The 18063-nt window shown below is 45.2% G+C and overlaps 1 protein-coding gene across 1 annotated transcript in view; it reads right to left on the reverse strand.

The window, feature by feature from the left end:
* The window catches only part of SETBP1 (SET binding protein 1), a 267084-nt gene that overhangs the window by 132961 nt on the left and 116060 nt on the right, over positions 1 to 18063 (reverse strand). The window contains exon 4 of the mRNA XM_074166835.1: positions 13233 to 13304. Coding sequence (XP_074022936.1) covers positions 13233 to 13304 — 72 coding nt within the window. The remainder of the gene's footprint in view (positions 1 to 13232; positions 13305 to 18063) is intronic.

Genomic DNA, 18063 nt, shown 5'->3' on the forward strand with positions numbered 1-18063 from the left:
GCAGACAAGGTTGTGGAGGGATGAGGACGAGGGGCAACAGACAACAGGCACAAGCTGGAACATAGGAAGTTCCATTCAAATACGAGGAAGAACATCTTTACGGTGAGGGTGACAGAGCACTGGAACAGGCTGCCCAGGGAGGTTGTGGAGTCCCCTTCTCTGAAGATTTTCAAGACCCTCCTGGATGCAGTCCTGAGTAATGTGCTATAGCCAATCCTGCTTTGGCAGGGCAGTTGCACTAGATGATCTCTAGAAGGTCCCTTACAACTCCAATGATTCTGTGATTCCATGATTCTGTGATTCCGTGAGGAAGGATGTTATTTCCCACTTCCCTCCTCTGCTCTTCTAGTCTATTAAGAGCTGTATGACCACATGCTGCCTTAATGGGAAATGTCATGGTGGCAGTAGCTCTGCGGCCACGTGGAGGGATGGTTCCTCAATTATCAGGGAGTCATTTTCAAATACGCCTTCTCCCTGGAAGCAGCAGGAAGATTTCTGAACCCGCCTGATTGATTCATTCATCAGCTGATTTCACTGGGATACGATCCATTTAGATTTACAGCTCATTTCCAAGGAGGAGGGAGCCTGGGGACGCTCATCCGTCATATCCTCCGTCATTGCAAATCAAAGGCAGCTCCACGCTGGGAGACTCCCAATGCCTAAGGGAGAGGACGTTTGACAGCATGGATCCCAGAGACTTCTGGAGCTGCTGGACGGAATTTCCCTCGTTTTCCTGAAAAAAAATCCCAGCTCCCTGTGAAGCGGTCTGGTGTGTGATGGTAAAGGACAAGCTGGGGGATTTGTAGGAACATGGTGGCCCTTCAACAGCCAGCATTGCGTGGCTGGACCAAAGCATGGCCCCTGTGTCTGCAGTACGTCTGGCCAGTACGACTATCTGTTACATGGAAAAGCAATTCGGGAACACCACGTGGAGACCAGAGGTTCCCGACTTGGAGACCAGAAGGACGGCTTCAGAACTAAGGTTGTGCTCTGGAGCTTTTAGAACCCCTCCAGAAATACAGGGTTGGAGATTGGGACCATTTTGAACAAGTAGTCACCTTTCCACCCAAACCAAGTGGCTAATTATGGGTGACCCAGTGCCGCAGTTAGCTTTTCCAGGGAGTTACAGTATTGCCCTCCCATCTCTGAGACTTCTGAATTGCTGCCATTGGTACTGCCAGACACCAGCACAGGAGCTCGTGAGTGCTACAGAGCTTCAGAAGAAGAGTGAACCCAAGCTGCCTTCAAAGCAAATTTGAGACCAGAAGATGACGAACAGGCAAGTTCAACACGGTGGAGGTCAGCTTTTCACTTCTCCACGCCAAACAGGACTTACAGAAAATGGCAGTAGAAAGAGCCAACAGGCTATGACCCATAATAAAAATGGAAGGAAAACACAGGCAGCCTCGTGCTACTTGTTTTATCTACCAAGCTGAATATTTTCCCTTGCAGTTACCAATTCTGAGTGCTTGGCTCTGTCAGAGAAGAGCTGACAGCACCCCAAGAAGCTAACAGGGAGATGCCCACTCCCTTCATTCCACTTTGGTGCAAGGCTTTGATTCAGACACCATATGAGCCCATCTACAAATGGGTAAAGCTACCCAGTGGAGATGCAGGAATGGGATCCCAGGATTGGATTTAAGAAAAGCAAGGTTTGCTCCTAACAGTGCTGCTGTGGCTACAACCAAATCACCTCACTTAGTGGTTTTTTTCTGTTCTTGGAAATGTCCATAGTATCCTTCCCTGCTTTGTGAGATGCTGAGATTTGTGTGTGAAAAGCATGACATAAAAACTAAGTATTGTCACATAAAGCAAGATGAAGTCATAAAAAGAAACCAAGGTAATGTGGGTGCCATTAAAATCCTGACACTGAGTGCTAGAAGTGGCTTAAATTTGCTGTGGTACTCCCGCTGTTACCTTTTATTAAGCACAGGGAAATGTTGCCTTGCAGATAAACATTGTGATGTGGTAAATGGCCAGAATTTAGTGGAGTCCATTATAATTGATGAAAATGTACCTTTCATTAGTTTATAAATGCCTTATTCATATAAATTTTTTTTTTAAAAATCCAGAAAGAATGTTTTCCCTAAGCAAGTGCCAAGTAAGAGGGTAAACAACTTCTGCTAATACACCTTCATCTCTTCCCCAAGGCTGTCTCTCCTGCTGAGGAAAGGCTCTTGTTACACATCCACAAGCCTTCTCCACAGTCGTCTTGCAAACCTCTCCCAGTGTGATGCGCACAACCCCTGTAACAGCTGGCCACAGCTGGGTGCATCCATAGGCACCAGGAAGCCTTTTCCCACTGCTGCCTCACTGGCTCTGCCAACCCTTCAGCTCCCGTCTTCACCTTTTAATGCCATATGGTCTTTGGGCCAAGAACAATAATATATTTGCTTTATGATGCTCCAACCAAGGCAGGGATTTTTATGGACTACCACAATATCATCTTCTTAACTGCGGACATGCTGATGATTAAAGGGGTCACATTGGCAGCGAGGGAATCTATAATGTCTTTGTTTGTTCACAGGAAGGATACACCAGGAGTTCAAGTTTCTCTCTCCAGCCTCAGCCTCTCAGTGCTTTGATCCTGACCACCTTTGAGAATAAAAGGGGAATTTAGCTCTTAAATGTGATTCGGTCACTGGTGTCTCGGTTAACACCATCCATAAAAGGACTGGTTTCTTTGTTACACAGAACAAGGCTGAGACCACAGAGTTGAAATAGGAGTAGCAAAAAAAAAAAAAAAAAAAAAAGAAAATCTGTTTAGCTAAGAAGGTCCAATCATTAACCATGTAAATAAATGAGTGACTATTGAGTTTTAATAACACACTCTATTCTACCACATATTCATGATAAGGGGTGAAGAGAAAACTTTTTGAGGCTTTGAAAGATTTTAAATTTTTTTTAAATTAGAGAATTACACATGGTATTTCAGTGCCACGAACACCTGCTGACAGTATGATTGCAAAACAGGACATTCTTGAGGCTGCAAGAAAATGGGCACAAAAAAGAGAATCCTGTTATCAAGTAAAATATCTGAAGACTGTGGTTGAATGTGTGTTTTTTTCTCTGACTTTTTAAAGCGTCACATCCTCAAATTCAAACAAGCAGATGGCTGCCAGAAACACTCAGAAACCAGTGAGCTGCTTGTGTTGGACACATCATTTTGGTGTCTTGGCCTCTTGATTCTCACATTGATTTTTATTTCATTTGGTTTTTATCCAAGGCAATTGGAGAGGATTTCAAAGTCACCAATGACCTCTGAACTTCAATGATGGAATTTTGGGGCATTTTATCTAAAAGAGGAGATAAGGGTAGAAATGGCTATTCAGTCACCATCCAATGAAAAAAAATATAATGACATCATTTGTGGTTTCAGTTGAAGCAGCTCAAGTAAGCTGCTGAGGCTGTACAGAGAAAAGGTGATATTGGTGGAGGAAGAAATGTTTTGAAGAGCATGCAACCATGACATCACCTCCTTTTGTTGATAGTACACAGCCACAACTGATAACAATGTCGGCTCTAATTCCATGTTCTTGCAGAGTACCAACTCTGAGCTATAAGTCATACCTGCTCCTGGTATTCAGACACATTCAAGTGTCTGAATTTTTGTTTCTTCCCTCTGAAAGAGTGTAGAAATGTAATCTTTGATAAGAAGTCAGGTCTTAGGAAACACCAGTTGATACAGATCTTTGCATTGCATCTTCCCTGCAACTCAGACTGCTCTGAGCACATCAAACCTGACCTTGCTTCCTCCCAGTGAGAGATAATACATCTCTTGTTCCTCACATAGACTTCCCAAGAACATTGTCTTGAGCTTCATCTCCCAGGTGCTAAATGCAGGAGATAAGCTGAAACTCTCAGATGAAGGATAAGGCAGAAGAAGAATTTTATCCTTCGGAGCAACAGGACCTTTGATGATCTGGGTAAAGGTCAGCTGCAAGACAGAATTAAGCTGCTAGCATTATCCAAAAAAATCCAGAGGTAGACACCCTGTGACACACATGCTTCCTGCCAAGGAGAGGACCCTGGCCACCTTTAGTCATATTCCTCCATATGCTGTGGGAAGCTTCTCAGACCCTGAGACGTCTGAGTGTGTGACCATGTTAGCAGAGTGAGTCACTCAAGGTTCAGAGGGCTCCATGTCAGGAGCCACATGGGCTGGGGTGCTGCTCCTCCTGCCACACAGGAAGGAAGGCTCCTAAGACAGGAGTGACCTAAAGAAAAAGGAGCCTCCAGGTGTCTTCCCAGATATTTCAGTGGGTTTTGTGCAAGGGGTTCTTTTCTACTACCAGCCTGCTCCATTCATACCTTGCCATTCTGCCTGATACCAGCTGCAAGAACAGCAGGTCCTGACTACACTGAGTCAAAGATGAGGCCACGTTCCTGGTGGGGAAGTGACTGAGGGGAGTGAGGCACTGCAGAGGGTACCATTTCTCCTAATTCGCTCTTGCTAAGGCATGTGTAAGAAAAACTGTTTTCCTCCCTCACCTTGGTAGGCACTCCTTCCAGTCATCTGAGGCTTCTGTTTTTACCCTTCCACCATCATCCTGCACCTTTTCCCAGATGTGGTGGCATGGTGGAGCCGCTCCCTTCTCTGAAATGCCTACCTCTCCCTGCTTATCTTCACCAAAGTTATGCACAGCTCACATCTAGGTTACTTTCTCCCCAGCACTCTTATTATTGAAGCAGTGCCACTTATTAAAGAAACACTGTCAGTGACGGTACCGTCTCATAGTGCAGCTGCTGTTCAAATACAAGAGACCAGAACGATAGTATTCCTATATGAAGAGTACTGCGCCAACTAATTTTGGTGGCGTATAGATAAAGTACTGCTTTAATTTATCTGGATCTAGTAAAATCTGAAAAGAGCTTATAGGAAATCATGCCTATATGTTAGTTAATGAAATTCTGGGCTGCTTCTGGGAAGACTGACAATTCTAAAATCATTCTGCCAAACTTTCATTCACAGCTTCATTGTGAAAGCATTGCAGATACAGCAAAGACCGCCAAGCTCACAGAGGTGTGTGTGAAGGCACACGTGGGAATGGAAAGCACCACATTTTCTTCCTCCCAAGGCAGCCTGGCAGCCTCAGGGGCCGGGTGAGCAAAGAATGGATGCTCTTGACACTGCCAGCACACCTCGATGTTGCAGGGCTTTTATCCTCCTGACTGATAACTTGAGCCTGAAGTCACCTCCACACGCAAACCACACGAGCCCTCATTAACAACATTGCCCATGATGCTTGAAGAAGGCTACCAGAGGTCTCAAGCCATCCATCTGCAGCCCGTCTCACTCTTCCCATGAAGAGCACACTGGGACATTGATTATTTTGGCCAGCCAAGCTGTTGCGCTGCAGCATTAGAGGAGGACACCAGAGCTGATGCAGCTTGATTTTACCAGCACTCTTTGCAACTGGTTTGCTGCACCCAGAAACCACAGAAGGATGAAATGAAACTGTATGCAGCATATCTTCAGGTCGCGTGTGTACTGATACCCTTGTGTTTTTGTTCGTGCTCATTATTATATGCGGTGTGCAGAAAATATTGGTCCCTGGGGGATAGCATGCCGTAGAGATTTTTAAGCCAGTTGCTCTGCAAGCAAAAGCCGGGGTTCTAGCAGGTACTGCCTGCAAAGTTTGATGCCTTGATATCTGCTGTGTGGATCAATATTAACAGTAATATTGTATTTCCAGGGCATACTCAACTGACAGAACTATTGATTATTTGGCATGTAGCAGTGCATTGATACTTGAGAGCAAACTGGGACACTGGAACAATAAATGTGCAGTTGTTAACAAGCAACATGGAGCATTGAGTTTCACTGACACAACTGGGATATCGCTCCCTTTGTCTAAAATGGAACATCTTTAACATGTCAAAAATATAATTTACTTATCTGACTTGCTGAAACACCTGGGGAAAATACCTCCTTCACTGAAACCTACAGATTAAGGTCATGTTTCCAAATATGTGCCAAATTACGTCAATAATTTTTTCCCCACTGTGACCAAACACCTGAGGTATTCTTGTAGGGAAAATGTTTTGCTTAACATGTTTAAACATATATCAGAGTACCTTGTGCATAAACAGATTTCCATTAAAGAAAAGATAATGAAACATTATGCTTTGGTTGCAGTAGTTGAGCCAAAGTTACTTTTTCATCTAGGTTTTTGACTCAGTGTGGAAAAATAGTTATATATATATTTATATATATATATTTGGATAGGGCAAACTCAAAATAAAACTTTCTTTATCAAACAAAGGGTTTTCTAATATTTGAAAGATATAATGCTATATTATTCCATGAGCTTTTTTATTATATATAAGTCTACAATTGTCTCCTATGGACACCTTTGACTATCAACCACTAAACAATTAAAAAGAAATGGTATAGAAAACCAGTCTTATGGCTGGAACCTATTGAAAAAGGAGTTTTCCTATGGTGAGGGAGCAAGAAATACTTGCTGTGAAGAAAAATAACTTGTGGCACTTGCTGTTGCAGGAAAGAACAACTGAATGGCTTAAAAGTCTTTTAATTTGAGCTTGGAGAGGCAAGGGAGGTGACTAGTAAATATGTAAGAAATGCACCTGAATTGTACATAGCCTTTTCCTGGGATAATATAGCCTTTTCTCTGTTATCAGTGTGTTGAACCCCGTAGGCTTAGCTGCCTTAGCTGCCATCTACCATTTGGAGAGGTCAGGACCAAGGGGAGCTGAATCAGCCTCTGATGGTGGCTCCCCTCTCTCTCCCACTGCTGAAAAATTGAGTTTAGGATGATGGAGTCCCGTTTCTCTGTTGGGCCTTTTCAACCAGCACTAAATTAAATGTGCCCAGAAATATTGCCAGGCATTGAGGCCAACTGGCACAGAATGACTCCTATCTCTGCTAGCAACCATGTCTTAGCTTCCTTAACACAGCAGCTAAATGCAAACAGCTCGCTGGGATGAACCCTGATCCATGCTTAGGAATGATTTAGGAGTCTGCTAGTTGTCGTGGACCAAAGGCGTGCCAAGGGCTGGTCTAGTAGCTTGGGCATACCCAGTCACACTCCCGTGCCGAGCTACATTCCCAGACACTACTTAACTTGCTTAAGACAGATGCAGCCGAAGAAATTGGCATGATATATGTCCTTCTTCCCCTTTTCCTGCCCAAGATCACCTCTTTCCAGTGAGGAGAAAGGAAGTATGGCTCTAAGTTTGGTTATAAAAATAATCTTTTGCTGATTCATGATATCACCCTTATTCAGTGAGAAACTGGAGAATACTGTTGTTGGCAGTCTAAGAATAATTACAAGGAACCAGATGTTATGTGTTTAAAATGACAAAGATGTTATATATGTAATGGAGAGACTCATTCTAGATGTCATCTCCAAACAAGTTGAAGAGCAGGGGGTTATTGGAAGTGGGCAACATGGGTTTACCAAGGGTAAATCATGCTTGACCAATCTGATAGCTTTCTATGATGCCATAACTGGTTGGCTGGATGAGGGGAGGGCAGCAGATGTCATCTACCTTGACTTCAGCAAGGCTTTTGACACTGTCTCCCGTAACATCCTCATTGGAAAACTAAGGAAGTGTGGGCTGGATGAGGGGACAGTGAGGTGGATTGAGAACTGGCTGTGTGACAGGACCCAAAGGGTAATGGTTAATGGAACAGGTTCAAGCTGGAGGCCTGTAACCAGTGGTGTCCCCCAGGGGTCAATACTTGGTCCAGTCCTGTTCAACATATTCATCAGTGACCTGGATGAGGGGACAGAGTGTTTCCTCAGTAAGTTTGCTGATGATACCAAGTTGGGTGGGGTGGCTGACACCCCGGAGGGCCGTGCTGCCATCCAGCGAGACCTGGACAGGCTGGAGAGCTGGGCAAGGAAGAACCTCATGAGGTTCAACAGGGAAAAGTATAAGGTGCTACACCTGGGCAAGAAGAATGTCAGGCACCAATACAGGTTAGGCGTGGACCTGCTGGAGCCAAGCTCCGAAGAGAAAGATCTGGGAGTCCTGGTAGACAGCAAAATGACAATGAGCAAGCAGAGTGCTCTTGTGGCCAGGAAGGCCAACGGAATCCTGGGTGGCATAGGGAAGAGTGTGGCTAGTAGGTCGAGGGAAGTCATTCTCCCCCTCTACTCTGCACTGGTGAGGCCACAACTGGAGTATTGCATCCAGTTCTGGGCTCCCCAATTCAAGAGGGATAGGGAACTACTGGAAAGAGTCCAGCAAAGGGCAACAAAGATGATTAAGGGATTGGAGCATCTCCCTTATGAAGAAAGGCTAAGAGAGCTGGGACTCTTTAGTCTGGAGAAGAGAAGGCTGAGGGGAGACCTTATTAATGCTTATAAGTATCTCAAGGGTGGGTTGAAGGAGGAGGGAGCCAGACTCTTTTCAGTGGTTCCCAATGACAGGACGAGGGGCAACGGGCACAAGTTGGAACATAGGAGGTTCCACTCAAATATGAGAAAGAATTTCTTCACGGTGAGGGTGACAGAGCCCTGGAACAGGCTGCCCAGGGAGGGTGTGGAGTCCCCTTCTTTGGAGATTTTCAAGACCCGCCTGGATGCAGTCCTGAGTAGCGTTCTCTAAGCAATCCTGCTTCAGCAGGGGAGTTGGACTAGATGATCTATACGGTCCCTTCCAACTCTAAAAAAATTCAGTGAAATTCAGTGAAAATATGGGCAGCTTAACTTCACAAATAAACCACTGTCCTCTTTTTCCTATCCTACACTGATACTACATCTTCAACATTTCCAACTTTAAATTGCGTACCCCCAAAAAAGCATCCCACCTCAGGCAGTTGCCATATGCTCTGACCATGCTACATTGTCCCATAGTAATGTCTGTGCTGAGCTGCCCAAGGCAAAGCAAGTCTGTTTTCATGGGTCTCTCTGAGCCACAAGAAACTGAACACAAGCTCTTTGAGAAGAATTGTCTATATCAGGGCAGGACATTCTGGCAGAAGACATGACAGCATTAACTCAACCAGACACCAAGAGGGAAGATCTGGGTATGGTGTCATCCCAGTCTAGGCACCCTCCTACATTCCAGAGAGACCCAAGAGCTACAAGGCAGCAATGGGAAGCAGAGGAATCATTTTGTACCTACGCACTCTTCAGCACATGCCACAAAGTTTTCTCAGTGGAAAGTTTTCAAAGCTGTTGACAAAAGCTCTTACTCTCAGATAAGAGACATTCAGAGGAACCCATCCCTTTGAATGGCTTCACTGTCATCCACGGGCAGGGAGCACCTGATCATAGTGAGCCAGCTGTATTTCAGCAATGGCACTGTCTCAGTGAACAGACATAACAAGGCTGCTTTTCCCAAAGAAAAGGTGGTGGAGACTTGTTTCAGGCAGCTGGTGCCTCCTTCCAGCTCCTATTTGAACACCTCCGTGGCCCTGGCAGCTGCAGCTAAAAGCACCATGTGGGCTCACAACTTCAGTGTTTTCACGGCAGCTCCGTGACTCGGGGAGCTATAATGCCAGGAGGACAGCGGATGACTTCATGCCAGCAAAGTCTAATACCTTATGATCTAGTGCAAAAGGCAGGAGGAGTGGGAAGCCCAGCAGGCACCTGATTGAAGAGGCTGGGGGAGATAAGAGGAGACAGTGTCCCGCTGTGCATTCCCTCCACCTCTATAACCTTCTCATTTTCAAAGAGTTTCCGTAGGGCTGTGGCAGCTATTGTTCTCCAGACCTGGTTCATCAGCATCCCCACTACACTGACAGCAGTTTGGGATTTGCACACTGCCAGCCCTTCTCCCTCTTCCCATCAGGAAAATGAGCAGCTCATTTGGCTTGAAGAGGAAGCAAAACGTGTACAACCTGTATACCCCCGTGCTAATGTGTACAGGGCTATGTCACATACTCCATAAGTGGCATGGGCTGCTTGGGAACATGCTTATACTCAGAGAGACCCAAATGCATTTACATCAGACTTCACAAACATGTGTCCTTCCTTTCTTCCTTCCAAAAATGGCCCCAGCAGCCAGATCAAATTTTGGCACAACTGTTACTGATGCGTAGAGCCAGCAATCAATAAGAATTCCTTTATGCTCAATTATCAAGGAGCCTGAAGGTTCATATTGGCCATTAAGATAAAAAGGAGGCTAATCTAAACCTACAACAAAGCTTAAGGAGTAATCCTGCGCAAGGAGACAGGTAAGATCAATATAAAAATTGTTCTTGTTTCCCTATTAAAAAAAAAAAAAAGAAATACTATCAGGGCCCTCCTTTTTTAAAACCTGCATTTTTATTTTTTTTTTTTCAAAAAAAAAAAGGATTGACATACGTTTAAGCATCACTGTTATTATCTCAAATATGAGACAGAGACATTTCCATGTGAATGTTTCCCTTTGCAGCCAGATATCCATATTCACGACATGCTTACCCTCAATTCCGGGACTGCAGGTCCCCTGCGGTCCAAAGACTCAGGGTCTATTTTGTGTAGGTCTTTCTGCCAAAATTACGTTATTAGTGATAGCAAATATTGCAAGGTCACCCAAAGGCTTGATAGAAACAGGAGGGTAGGAGAATATTAGGAAGAAAACATAAGCTGTAATATCCAATTGCAGTTGGCAAACCAGAGCATATTTGGATTGCCTGTACCAGTATTTCACTCCCTTGTTTTCAAACGATTGTCCTGGCCCCAGGGATTAACCACCTGAATATACTGAAGAAGGATATTCACAGGAAGGATTTCATGATAAAAAGGCTATTCCTGGCCCTCTTTCCATCACATCATAATCTGTCCACTAATATGGCTTGAGATCTCAGCTGATCAAAAGGTCATAAGATGCTACTGCTAAGTATCGCTCTATCTCTGTTCAGCCAAAGGCATTTTTACTCCATGCAGCAGGCAGATGAATGCAACAGCAAAGCCTTCAGATCTGTTTGTATAATAGATGAAGTCTTTGCTATGTGGCATTTATCTTCCTTCAGGGAGTGACACCTGATGAATAAATCTCTAGTTCCCAGTGAATTTAAATAAAACAAAGGCAAATCATATCTCTGCACACTGTAAATATATAACTGCACAGAATGTAAGAGTTCCCACTGTCCCACCATTTCCTTTGCTACAAGAGCTACAAAGTTCTGACCATCCTCAAAGTCTGCCCAAATCAAGGGGCCCAAATCTCTGAGAACGTTATAACGAGCACAGTGATAGCATAAGAGAGACTGAAAGATATATAACTTATTTAGACTACTGAAATGGTAAAAATTATTTCTTTAATTTTTAAAATGAGCAAAAACCAAAGACCAAATAAAGGGGGCTTATTAGCATATCAATAGGAATAATGGAGTGAAAATGGAGGGAAATCTAGTAAATGGGGAGATGTGTTTCCCAGCGAATTCACTGGGGTGGGCAATTTTCAAATATGCTGGAATGAATAAAACACTGAACCACGTCGCATCCACCACCACCACCAGCTGGTCACGGTTGTACTGCAGTGTACCAGCGAGTCCATTGGTCCTGCACTGCTCCCACCCATCACTGCCAGCCACCACCTCCAGCACTGACTGCAGCCGCTTCTCTGGCCATCCCTGCAGCCAAGCAGCTCCACATGGGCCAAACCACAGATGGCTGCCCAAAACAGCAGGGAGAGAAGGTAGCACTGCCAGCAACCACCTGCCACCTGAAGTCTTCGTCTGGCGGGTCTGCAGAGCTAGTTTCTGTGAGGATTACCATTGGAAAAAACACAATTCTGTGTCTCCCACATACCTGAAGTGTTGTCACAACCAAATTAAACCCCTCAGTGTGTCCCAGACTGTCTGGCTGCTCCCTGGCTCTCCAGATGCAGAGCTCTACACCAGGACGAACAGTTTCTTTAACTGCAACTGGCAGTCATTTTGCTCCTCTCCGTGCTTTCAGAGCTGAGAGCCATCAAAGATTAGCAGAAAAAATCATGACTATTTTTCCCTAAGAAGTAGCAGTGGTAATAGGCTTCAGGAAAAATCCTCCTAAATGCAAGTGATAAGCGTAGACTGTGTGAAGGCTGACAGGTCTGATTATAATTATCACTGTGAGGGGACCAGCACTAACCTCCCTTCTGGAAGGCAATGACAATTCCTGGAAGGGAACATGCAAGTGAATTATCATAAACAAAATCATTGCAAGTGGAACTGTCTTTCACTGGGAAACTAAACAAGGCCCTGATTTGAAGGGGGGAAAAAGCCCAAAACCTTGAGCGCTTATTAAAGTTCATCCCAGTAGAAAATGGCACTTAATCATATGCTTAAGTTTCACTGACTTCAGGATGATGGGAGCAAAAGAATGAAGGGAGACACTTGAAGCATGGAATGGAGTCATGCATGCAAGAGGTGTTCGGAAAAAAGAGTATTTTCTGATACTGTACTTCAAGAACATGCTCTGCAACATAACATGAACAGAGAGTCCCAGGGACCATGTTGGTCCAGACTGAGACAAATATTCAAAACTAAGACAAAAATCAGGCAGCCTTGTACCAGCCTTTTCCCCCTTTCTCACATCCTAGCAGGAAGAAAGCCAAAAAGAACACAGAGCTCTTCAAATTGCATCTATACATTAACTGAAATAACACAATTCTAGCTTTTCTACAGGGTTTTGAGGTAGATATGGTAGGTATTATTCCTTCAAGATCATCCTGCTCTAACCTTCTTTGTGGTTTCTCTGACAGCATTCTATTTTTATAAGGCTGCAGGTTGTTTTGGCATTTCTCACTCTCTTTCCATTGGAAACTTGGAAATAGAGAAACTTGGGCAATCTGGGATAAGAGTAGCAGTACAGTAGCTTTTTCTTTCTGAACAAAGGGAACGAGATATTATCTTCTTAATAGTGGGCTATAACTGCAGAGGAGATGAAGAGGAGAGCCTCAGAGTCAAAGGCAGTTCTAGGAGTTTCATTCTCATTATATCTCAATGGAGTGAAGCAAATAAATTGCGCAAGGAGACATATGGAAGCTCACTACGCAAATGGCCTATTTAAGGCTCTTACTTCCTAATTAGGTCCTGGTGTCAGGAGGTTGGTAACAATTATTCACACATAGATCATTTGGATACAATACAAACTGTTCTAAAACCCAAACCATCATAATGGCATGCATTAAAAAGCAGCTCTATTTAGCTTGATCTTTTTAGACTCTTTCGCTTAGCACTTGGAATATCCACGCATATCCTAAATTTCATGTCTAGCACTGCAATCATGGGTTTGAAAGCGGAAAAGGAAGAAAAAACCTTCACAGCAATAACCCATTGTTCTTACCTTGTTCACAGACTTCGTCACTGGACTCTGCACAGGGAACCCACACTCTCTTCCCAAATTCTTCATCTGATTCTGTGGTATTTCCCAGAGCAAAGAGAAAAGAAAGAAGCTTGGTTGTGGGAATAATCATGCAGAAAATGGTCACAAGCATCCAAATTTTCACTCTGCCCTCCTCCATTTTATTACATCTTTCTATGTGCCCACCACCACTTGCCAGCTGGGGCCCTCTGAGCACCTGATGCTAGGGTTCATTCTTGGCCCCCCTCAGTTTTGGAAGGTCTCCCAGACTTCTCCTCAACCCACACAGAAGTGTAGGTTTCTCCTCACAAATAGGTCTGGTAAACATATTGGCATCATGGGGCCATCACGACTTTCCCCGGCAGCCGTGTGGCACGGAGTAAGCTGTGATGGCAGGGAGTGGAGCCATGGATTCCCTGGACAACTCAAGTTGGAAAGGCTTGGGAAGAGCAGGAAAGTGTCATGGGATGCCAACCCACCTGCTTTGTTTAAGAGTTAAAGCAGGGAGCCAAAGCCAAGGATTACCCTCTTACCACAGGGTAAGAGCTTGTGATTCAACATCGTGACTGTGGCAAACCCACTTGGCTCGGTGCTTCTGCATTTCTGGTACAAAAAAGAGATCTTCCTCTCCCCTTCTTTCCCTCCTGCCTCCTCTCCCCTCTTTGTCCACCTCTCGAGCCTTTCACACAAAGGTGAAATATTTTACATTTTCACCTGTGATGATGTAGATCAGAGTGTTTTCTTTGCTTTGCTTTTCACTGATTTTGCCCAAGGCATCCTTTTAAGCAGCAGCCTGTGCAAAGATAATAGGTGGCACGATTCTCTGTAACTGGAATCAGCAACAAATCAGCCATCTGCCACTCCAGGGGTCTGAGATTAACCCAGCTACTGGACCGTGACTGCAAAGCATTTGCACATTTAGATTACAGAAATGTGAGGTTACCAGTCCAAAAAAAATAAAAGACTGGGAGTGGAGAAGTGTGGGGAGAAGGGGTGAAAGCCTTCGACGGGTCCTCTGGATTAACCTTTTTAGACAGAAGTCATCCCTAGCAACTCCAAGCAGACAACATTTCTCATTATCAAGCGTTAAAAGGATGAAGGATTTGAAGGAAGCAAGTTGAGATTCATGAGACACCATGTATCAGGGAAATACATCCAAAGACACTTCTTTGATACAGAGAGAAATAAAAGCAAGACATTTGGCTGCCTTGTCAATGTATTGCAATGTATTGCTCCTTGGAAGTATGACCAAGGTGCCCAGATGACTTACGTGGACCATTTGGACAGTACAAGAGTAATATTTTTGTCCCAAGACGCACAAGCTCCCTTACACCTGAGCATTGTCAGGACACCAAGGAAATGAAAGAGGTTTGCATTCTTAAATATAAAGGTTTAGGAAGATCTCTTCATTTACTGTCCTCAGTTTACCTTCCTGAATAACAAACATCACATTACTACTTTGTGCACATAGATGCATTAATTTTTGTCTGTATCTCACAGAGATACTCTCTATAGATCTGTTGGGAATTGTTATTTGGTAACTGAAGTATTAAGAGGTTTAAATCAGTAGTAAACACAAGCTGGCTCTGCATCTAAAAGCATAAGCCACGCTCTGTGCAGGTGTATGGCAGGTTAGGACATTCGCCAGGGTCTCCTCTGCTCACTTTGATGTAGGCTTTAATCCCCACTTCTGGCATTTGCTTTTGGAGGTTGGCATCCCATGATCAGGCATCTCAGGTTAAAAAGAGGAGGTTGTGGCCAGAAAAACTGGTGCAGCTGCAGCCAAAACTATCAGCAAGGACTTCTGGGAAATTCAGGCAAGGTCTGCATGGTGTGTGCCCTTGGTGAGGATGATAACTTAAATACATATCTCATTTCATTAAGTCCAAAGAGGCAACTGAAAAGCAAGCAGCAAGCACACATGTGCATACAAAACCACATATTCTTATGCATATACTTTATTCACAAATCACAGAATACCAGGTTGGAAGGGATCTCAAGGATCATCTGGTCCAGCCTTTCTTGACAAAAGCACAGTCTAGGCAAGATGGTCCAGCACCCTGTCTAGCTGAATCTTAAAAGTGTCTGATGTTGGCGAATTCACCACTTCCCCGGGGAGATTATTCCAACGGCTGATTGGAATATGGCATGAAGAAAAGGTAGGAGCAAGTGGAAGGTACAATGGCACACAGATTACTCCAAGTTACATGGCGAACCCTTTTGTTGACATTTGGTATTTGTTCACATTTCTTCATCCTCTCCAAGGTTTCCTGGGCCAAGAACTACATACCCCTCACTTGTGACAAAAAGAGAAAAAGGGATGACAGCACCCCCTCTGTGCAAGCCCAAGTCTAGCTGCAGCAACCACACGCTTCAAGGCACAGTTGAGAGAAGAAAAAGCAAGGGATCAGTCACTGCAGACATCCTACTCCGTACAAAACCTGCTAGTGTCACCTCAGAAATGAGTGCACATCCTATCAGTGTTAATTTGGGACTGGGCTTTTGATCCTCCACAGAGGAAGGACCATTGATGTGTGAGGAGCTGTGAGAGGAAGAGGATGAGGAGAACAGGCTGGGGGTTGGACTAGATGATCTCTGGAGGTCCCTTCCAACCCCATGTGATTCTGTGATTCTGTGATAATACCTTATAGTCTCCCTAAATTCCCCACTATTTATCACAGTATTTCCAAATGCTGTTAATTGGGCAGAACTAGGTGTTCCAAAACCAGGTCTATGTCTCTGAAACCAAAGGTGAGATTTGAAATGGTTTGGATATATACTAGGGCATGGTTTTCAGGTGAGAGAGAGGTCATGGGGATCGTCCCACACCTGGGACTACAAACTGTGCCACGCTAACAACCCAACAACCCACAAGCTTCTGAGATGCAGCAAGTTAATGAGCCTCTGCCCATGCTATAGAAAGGTCTCCTTGAACTTGACCTACTGGCTGTGTGAGTGCTAAAACTGCTGTTAAAACAGGATCTGATCCCATTTTCAAACCCAAACACTGGGGTTTTCCCTTTCTCCAGTCTCCAATTTCTGTAAAGCCAACCTAAAACTTCAGATCCAAATGCCAGTGTGATCCAGAAAGGAGCATGTGTGTGGTGGGGGGAAAAATCTTCGGATTCAGCTTCAACTATTGAACTACTACAAGAATGCTTGTGCTGGCAATAATTTTAAATGGGTTTTAAAATAATAAAAGCCCCATTAAAAAAATAAAAGGTACTTTTATATACCATTTCTTAGACTGTGAATAGAGGGAAGAGGGGACCAACACAGGGCAAACCCTTTTCTTTCAGACAAAAATCACAGCAAAACTCAGCTTATCCCTTCCAAATTAATCAACCTTATGAACTGCTGCTGAAGTTTCAGCCCTATATATTTTTGTTTGTTTGTTTTACCCAGGCAGGTTTTGCGGGAAGGGGTTTTTGCAACCGTAGCACCTAACACTGCTTTAGCCAGGTGCTCCACTGAGCTGTGGAGCCGCCTGGAAGTTGCCTCGTTCCCCAGCAAATGAGAAGCGGAGGGGAACACCGACGCAGGCGATGCTGCACCTTGCAGAGATTCGCGTGTCCTACAAGTAACCTTGCATCAGGATACAGAGCCACGAGAGCAGCCTTATGGGTACAGAGAGAGGAGGAGGAGGAGGACAGAGAGGAGGAGGGGAAGGAGTGGCAACAGGAAAACAATCAGAAAACTCCCTGGGAATCAAGTCTTCGCTTCCTCCCGAGGAAGAAAATACTAAAAAAATTAAATATCCCTCCCCAACACCGAGATGGCAGAAGGGGATGAGCACACTCGCTCCTTCTCTGCTTATAATCCTTTCCAGTAAGCATCGTAACAGCCACAGAAGAGCTAGAAACTGGCTACAAGCAGTAGCAGAGATTTCTGCCAGGCGCTTCCCACGCTGCACCAGCCCCGGGGTGCAGGGGGCTGCCCTCCTTCTCCCTCTCTACCCCAAGTCCCTAGCGAGGGTCACCTCTTTTTCCCAGAACCCCTAAATATCTCTGAGACAGAGGTGGATGATGGGGGAGAAGAGAGTCACGTTTAAAAAGCGAAGGGGAAGCGGGGAGGTGGTAGAACAGCCCTGAGCCCAGCCGGCGGCCCCGCGGCCGCAGCCATTCTCATTCCCGGCACGTTTCGCTGCTCTCCAGTGCAGCCCAGCTTCGAAATATTAGTGCGGCGCAGAGTGCCATTTTCGAGCCGCTGCAGCTCCTTCTTGGCACTGGTTCAGCTTTTTGTCTTGCTTTCTCCTCCGAGCACCCAGCGGAGGGAGAAGGAAAGAAAGGAAGAAAAATAAAGCCCCACCGCTTCGCCGCTGGGGCCATCAGCCTCCCCACGGCACCCCACACCCTCCCAGCCCACTCCCAACTGAATCCACTCGGCAAACATAAATCTCTTCCCACCTCCACAGCAGTCAGTTCACAGCCTCCTTCCCCCCTCCTGCTTCCCGCCACCCTTTTTCACCGCTCTCTCCTTTGTACTCCTCTAATTTTTTCCAGCCAAGCGTTACAACCTTCCATACACCCTCCCCCCTCTTTTCTGCTCCATCCGCAGCCCTCCCACCTCCTTCCCTCACATCGGCAAACAAAAATCATGCCATGGTTGCCAATACACTGGTATCTCCTTGGAGCGGAGAGCTGCTGCACCCACAGCATGCCTGCCAGGTCCAACCCAGCTCACAGCTGCCCCAGCGCTGGCGAGCTGCAGTGCTCACGGACGCACATGCGTGTGCACACACACACACACGTGTCACAGGGCAGGGCACACTGCGTTTGCATCCCTTGGCATCACTGTAAATGTAAACTTCCTG

The sequence above is a fragment of the Numenius arquata genome, chromosome Z, assembly GCF_964106895.1.
Source record: "Numenius arquata chromosome Z, bNumArq3.hap1.1, whole genome shotgun sequence".
Taxonomy (NCBI): domain Eukaryota; kingdom Metazoa; phylum Chordata; class Aves; order Charadriiformes; family Scolopacidae; genus Numenius; species Numenius arquata.